Consider the following 7,446-nt stretch of genomic DNA (forward strand, 5'->3'; position numbering starts at 1 on the left):
AGAAAGTACATACTTTCATAGGAGACTTTTATGAAAAACTATTTTAGCAATCTAGACTATCATGTAATTAACAATGCAAATTAGCTCTAGCGCCCACAAAACATATAGGGATCTTATTAGTGATCTTTGTAGTGTTAATGTATTTTATCTCACATACATCAGATACAGACAGCACTCAGTTCATGCCTTTGAAACTTACAATGCATAAGGTTTGCCTTTTCTTTTTATATACAAGCTTAACATAGTTAAGCTATACCCAATACTGCCTGAGAGATTGCCAATCTGACTGAACAGATGCTGTGCCTCTGTGCATTTTGTCAACCCAACAAATTTATACAAATATTTACACAGACAATTACTGCCACTTATACTTCCCCACCCCCATTAATCTGTAATATATGCTTGAAAATACATTCTTTCAGACCATTAGACTATCATTTTATTCACCAAAGCAGGCCTAATGAGGCATAAGCAACATCATGATATAACACCAGACTCTCAGAGGCATCCAGAACTACTGATAGTATCTGAACAATAGTAGCAGCTTTCGTTTATGATTGTAGTTGTCCAAGCATATCCATGAGCAGCAAGAAGTAAACCCCAAAGTTGGGGGTGACTCAATGACAACAGCCCTGGTGAAGCAGTAATTTACCAAATATGCCTGCTCGAAATGTCAAAGCCATATCTCAAGGGTTGCAGCCCCATGTACTAAACACACTGCTGCCTTCCTAAAACATGGTCCACAAACCACAGGATGCAATAGGAAAGTATAGGGTGAGCTTTGTGCATAAAGGGTGATCAAGGAAACTAAGTAAAAGAGCTCCATATTTTACTATTTACAAATCACTCACACTTTGTTTTATTAGACCTTTATACTTTCACATATAAAACAGTCACAATGTGCCTGGCAGGTAAATACAATGAAAGCATAATTCCCTATTGTACAACTAATGATGAAGAAATTACCAGTGAGCAATCTTTCCTAAAGATGAATTTCCCTATAAATCATTAATTTGAGTCTGTGGCATGGATAAAAACCAAAGTGTACACAGTGCCCTAAGGTTTATACATCTAAGAATTGAAAAACTTAAAAATGAACTAGCTGGGCCTCGTAGTAACATATCTATAAAGCCAGTAGATCATGAGTTTAAGTCAGCGTGGGCTACAGCGTGGGTGTGTGTTCCTAAGTGTAAATATGTGAGGAAGTCAAGTCAAAGGACAACTTCTGGTGTCATTCTTCAGGCACTATCCATTTTTTTTTCTTTTGTAATAAGTCTCAGTCTGTCCCTGTCTCTCTCTCTCTCTCTGAAACCTTTCACCAAGGTGACTAAGATGACTGGCCAATAGAGCCCCAAGGATCTACTGTCTTAACTTCCCCAAAGTTGGGGTGCCAGCATTTGAGACTCATGGATTCTAAGCACTAAAATCTAAGCTATCTCCCAGGCCAAAAGTCTTGTCTTTGAATAAATAATAACCTCTTAAGAGCTATTTGATAAACACACACATAAAATCACAATGTGGAATGTACACTTGTCATTATTGAACAAATTTTCTAAGGTCTAAAAGGTATTTTTATGAACCTCATTATGTTTTCTAATACTATAATGACAGCCTGAAGCTGAAAACACCAATTTCCTTGGGTACCCAGCAACCGTTTCCTAACAGTATCATAGAAATGCATAAGTATCATTGTTTAAGAAGAGATTGATTGACTGACTGATTGAATGAATGAATGATTGTGAGTACATTGTCACTCTTTTCAGACTAGAAGAGGGCATCTGATCCCATTACAGAGGGTTATGGCCCACCATGTGGTTGCTAGGAACTGAACTCAGGACCTCTAGAAGAGCAGTCAGTGCTCTTAACCACTGAGACATCTCTCCAGCCCCATGAGTATCTTATTACAAGAGTAATTTAAATATACTAAATTCAGACTATAGTCAGTTACATTCATGTTTTAAAGTAATGTAAATCTTCTGCTTAAAATTTTTTTCTGACTCCCTATCAAGTACTGGACACACTTGTGAATAATATATAAACGATTAAAAGGAAATGATTTGAGTATAATAATTACACTAAATTTAGTAACATACTTCCTAGAGAAAATTATACCAGGGCTGAGGAGATGGCTCACTGGTTGGGGTGCCGACTGCTCTTCCTAGGACCCAAATTCAAATCCTAGCACCCACATGGCAGTTCACAACTGTGTGTAGCTCTTGTGTAGATCTGACATTCACACACAGACATATATGCAGGCAAAACCCTGATACACAGAGAACAAAAGTAAAATTTTTAAAAGCACCAAAACAAATAAAACAATACAAAAATTAAAATAAAAGAGAATTACACCAATCATGACACATACCAGCAGCATGGAACTTAGCCTGGCATATCTTATTAGACTATTCCTTGACCTCAGAGTCTCAAAGAATAACCTATATTTTGTTTCAAATTTGGGGAGGTATTAAACTGCTGGGCCTATGTTAGTTGGAACTCCAAGTTCTTAAATATGAGCATTAAGATAAAGGAAGGAGCTGGGCAGTGGTGGCACATGCCTGTAATCCCAGCACTTTGGGAGGCAGAGGCAGGCGGATTTCTGAGTTCGAGGCTAGCCTGGTCTACAGAGAGAGTTCCAGGACAGCCAGAGCTCTACAGAGAAATCCTGTCTCGAAAAAACAAAATAATAAAATAAAATAAAATAAAGGAAGGACAATTTAGTTGAAGGCATTATGAAATAGCTATGAAGAACCTGCCATGATAGAACCTTCACCTATTATTTCATTTAACTGTCACAACCCTTTAACTTGGGAATAATTACCTTGCAACTGTTGGGAGAGGAAAGAATAGGCCAGCCTGAAAATACTATACAGATTTAAGGGGAAAGAAAAACAGAATTGGAACCCAGCACAGAGCAAATAGACCTTCGAAGCCCTCTAGCCGGCTGCCTCTCCTGGTGAAGGCTGCAGGGGGAGCCATTGAAAGCTTTTTAAACAAGTGATTCACTGCTCAAGAAACACTGCAGTTGCCATGGGGAGGCTACAGCATCTAGAGGTGAATCTAGAAGGGAAAAGGAGCCTGTGGTAAAATAGGTGAGAAGTGATGCCAGCGTGCACTGTGTCATTACAGATTAAAGGGGTTCCTTAGGACATAGAACTATCAGTTCTTAGTAATTAGAAAAACAGTAAAGGCTCAGTTATTAGCACACATGTGATCCCAGCATTAAGAGGCGTAGGCAGGTGATCTTAAGTACCAGGGCAGCCTAGGCTGCATGGTGCAACCTGTCTCAATGGTTCAGAAGTAAAGTGAGAGAGAGAGAGACGAAGCCCAAAACTGACTGGGAAACTAGATGACACCTGACTATCAACTATCAAAATAAAGGAACAATGGGTTTCATCAGGAAGTATCTACAGATACTAGTGATCAGAGATTACTCTTCAAAACATCAAAAAGAAAATAAGGCAGATATAAAAGTTTTCAAGCTAAGAGTGCAAAAAAAAAAACCCCTTTTTTTTAAAGGTATTACAATAAATTTTTAAAAATTAAAGTATAAGAAATAAAGTATTACTACATACAGAAATCATAAATGGCATTCCATAATTTTACAATGTGTCAATTTGATATATCTTCCATCTTTTACACAAGCTTGCTTTTGCTTGACCCTCTCCCTCTAAATTTATATCTTTTATACAAACTACAATAATACATAGTTGGTTTTTTCTTTCATTCCACTGTCACTCCTGTAACTTGCCAAGAGCTTAGTTCATAACCTCCTACTTGACTTCCTATAAAGTGACCTACTTCACATCAGCTCATTCCAGTAACAGTTCCTACACCAGCACACTGTCCATCCAAGGGGGGGCTCTGCAAACCCTAGGGTGCACCTCTACACATGCGGCAAGTTATTCCATTCCCATTCTGCACAGTTAGGAAGCTGGCAGAGGAAACAAAATATCTTGGAAATAATCACAAAGCCAAACGCCAAAAATAACAATTTTTAGTCAATCCATGAGAAAATACTGCCCCTAGCTGAAATAACATGAATTTAGTATTAGGAGGAAGCAAAATGCAAAATAGTGCTTGCTTTCAAGCCAAGTCTTATTTCTAAAACTTAGTGAACCTCAGAATTAAAACATGCAAGACCTTTAAACATAACCATTTTCTTCTAACGCCGGACTCATCCATAACGCCAAAGATTATCTAATGAATTACATCTGGCAGGAGCAGCTTTTTACTTTTTTATTTTACCCATGTAAGAGACCATAGAAGCCTGTGAGTATACATCAAGAAGTAACATATAAAAACCTAACTGTTTAAAACTGAGTGCCTAGAAGTATGTGATAGAATGATTCCCTGCAAACATGTTGGGGTAATAAGTTTAAAGTTAAAATAATCAATACTCAGAATGTTTCCCAGTCACTGTTCGTTTTATATTTCCAAATGCCCTGCTGTCTAAGTTAAGGGACCGTTTTTATTTCATAAAAATTCTTACACTCCTCACCCTTCTGGCTAAGATTATACTATTATCTTAGTCTCACACACTTAGAAACAACACAAGTTGTAAAGCTAACTTTATGGTGTCTTTGTTATCATTATTAAATGCACACACAAATCAGAACAAACTACATACCATTATTATGCAGCATTTGGGCTGTGGTCACGACCAGAACCAGTGTGTGTGCCCAATTTTAACCTCGAGTTATGCGCTAAGTATGAGACAAATGCAAATCCTCACAACTCCGTGTATTGTTCATAAAATGTGGTTTATACTGAAAGTATTCAGCCCATAAATTCTAATAACCACGTTTTTAAGAAGCTTTCCAAAGTGCCAACATTCCTTAGATCTCATCGTCTACATCCTCGTCAACAGTTCTTTGTGCACAACTTTATACAGAGATGAAGCTGCATGCGATTTTATGGGTAATGTATCTTCTAAGAGTAGTGATCAACAATACATTCGGTTTTAACAACCCTGACTTATTTGGACAGATACAAAAATTCAGGCCATTAGTATACAATATCCTACACCACACCCCCAGCCACCACCCAAGCTTTTAACATCACCATAGCAATAAGAGCTGAAAACAACTTAATGCTCCTGTAACACAAGGAAGTACCTTTAAGATAACCAAACTAAAAGCTACCTGTCTTTGGACTGCCTGTAATTAATGTATTCCACAAAGATCCTCAAAGCAGTATTCATCAAACCAAAAACCACACTCTGCTCTTTGGCACCTGATTCCCAACTTGCCACACATCCACAGATGTAAAAAGCACAAACTACATACTCAAACTGCAAATTCAAACAATCATAAATGGTAAACTCATTTAAATTATGAAGAAGCAAGCCATTTGATCAAATTCCCAAACCAGATGTCTCCTCCCTATAAAGCAGTAATTAAAACTGTAGATACAGATTCCAGAAAAAAAACGATAAACTTCTCCATCCCAACATTCACAAGTTTTCAACATCAAAATTCACTCACCTCCTATTCACATTAAGCGAATATCCACAGAGAATAACTGAAACTATTCTCCATCACCTATAGGGGAAAAAAGCCCCTTTGAGCCTACTTCTAACAGTCTTAAAATATCCCCCCACCCCCGCCCTCAGGTAACCCAGGTGCAAGGCTACTGCAGATGCCCTTGGCCTGGGCCGTCAGGAGCCAAGGATGGGAGCGCAATAACCATCAAGAAATCTAGATCCTTTTCCAGCGCTACTGTTACCAGGCAAAGCAATCGCGGGCCCAGAAAGATGGCAAAGAAAAGTGGGGTCGTTTTAATCCCAAGAGAAAAAGGCGCATAGGGGTGCGTAGGGGTGTGATCCCGAGAGAAAGGGGTGCGGAGGAAAGGAGGGGCGCGAAGGAGCAAACTTAAGTATCCCGAGCATCTCCCAGACTCAAACAACAAAAGCAAACCCGAGAGTCTGTGTGCACTTAGAAGCACCAGATGGAGTCCCGGGGGCTGAGACAGTTCAACAGACAGGCACAGTGGGCAGTGGATAAATCAAGCAGGCAGTGACGCGAGGGGAAGGGGATGCTAAGAGAATGAGACACTACCCTGGGGAGGCAAAGCCCCTGGGGGTGACTAAGGACCAAAGAAAAAAAGGTGAGAGGGGATACACACCAGAAAGACAATGGAAGAAAGAACGGCAGGAATCGTGCCAGGGCTGTGGCAGGTCACCCGGCTACTGAGGAGAGGGATACAACAAAGGGGCACGGGAGGAGGGACGGTGGAGTGGAGGTGCGGACGGGATGCGGGGCGCGCAGCGGCTCCCACCGAGAGCCTAAGGCGGCGAAACAAAGGGCCGGGGGCAGAGTCGCGGGGGGCAGCGCGCAGAGACAAAGCGCTCGGGCGCCCAGGGCAGCGGCTGGGCGGACAGGCGACGCGGGCCACGGGGAACAAAGCTGCGCTGGGATCCCGGCCAGGCCCGCCGAGGGGGCGCGCGACGGGCACGGTGCCCACGGCCCCGCGCGCCGGCCGCACTCCGCCCGCAGCCGCCGGCCTCGTCGCCGCCCGCCCTCACGCGCCGGAGCCCCGCTCCACCGCGGCGCACCGCGAGCCCCGCACCAGCCCGCGCGGCCGCGTCTCCGCCCGCGCCGCCGCCGCCGCCACTGCCGGAGCCCGGGCGCGCCGCGCAGCCCCGGCCCGCCGCCGGCCGCGGACGGTCAGACGCCCGCAACTTTCCCGGTTCCCAGCACTCGCTGCCCCCTCAGACTTACCCTGTCACAACAGGCGCCATCTTCCACAAACTCTCGCCAAAACTCCAACCCTCGCGAGATTCCCCCCGCCGCCTTTCCCTGCTCCTCTCCCCCGCCCCTTCCCTCGGCCTTGCTGATCGCTGCCACCCGGCCCCCGCGCCGTCTTTCCCCGCTTCGCCGCCGCCAGGAGCCAGCCACCTCGCGCCGCCCGCGGACTGAGGGATCTGTTCACTGCCTTCCCTGGAAACCTACCCCGACGATGGAGCATGCGCAGGCCGCTCCTCCGCGGGCGAGCCCTCCATGTAGTCCATGGGGAGCGCTCCGGTTATCCGGGTTTTGGGACGCGCCCTCGGGGACGTACGTGGAGACTGAGGAAAACCGGAGGGCATTACTACGGGGACCAGGACTAGAGGGGTCAGGAGGCGGGGCCCACGCGCCGGGAGGAGGGGTCCTGGGAAAATGTGAGCGTTTCACAGGCCCAGACGAGACGCCTCCTCAAGTGGGTGTTTTCCAGTGGCTTCCCGCTCGCCGCGGGTTCCCAGCCCTTTTCATTCATTCCGACGGGCGCGGGACACCTCCCTTATGCTAATCTCGGTATCAGGTGCCCGGGCGGCGGAGACCGGACGGAGATCCGGTGCCCGGGACCTGGCAGCGACTGTCTCCATTCATTTGCTCCCGCACTCCGCGCACACGTGGCGGGACAGGCGTGTTTACGGCGTGGCCTGACCCTCTCCCCCAGAGCTCTGCA

The 7,446-nt window shown here is 44.7% G+C and overlaps 1 protein-coding gene across 4 annotated transcripts in view; it reads right to left on the bottom strand.

The window, feature by feature from the left end:
- The window catches only part of Rbpj (recombination signal binding protein for immunoglobulin kappa J region), a 70,705-nt gene extending 63,517 nt beyond the window's left edge, over positions 1–7,188 (bottom strand). The window contains exon 1 of one of the 4 annotated variants that reach the window (XM_052198273.1): positions 6,951–7,188. In XM_052198273.1, the coding sequence (XP_052054233.1) occupies positions 6,951–7,087 (137 nt within the window). In that variant the 5' untranslated portion in view covers positions 7,088–7,188. Of the gene's footprint in view, positions 1–5,483; positions 5,533–6,719; positions 6,822–6,950 lie in introns of those variants that run through there. The other 3 variants (XM_052198274.1, XM_052198275.1, XM_052198276.1) reach the window with 3 other exon arrangements.
- Between the last annotated feature and the right edge of the window lie 258 nt (positions 7,189–7,446).

Source organism: Apodemus sylvaticus, chromosome 11 (assembly GCF_947179515.1).
Source record: "Apodemus sylvaticus chromosome 11, mApoSyl1.1, whole genome shotgun sequence".
Classification (NCBI taxonomy): Eukaryota; Metazoa; Chordata; class Mammalia; order Rodentia; family Muridae; genus Apodemus; species Apodemus sylvaticus.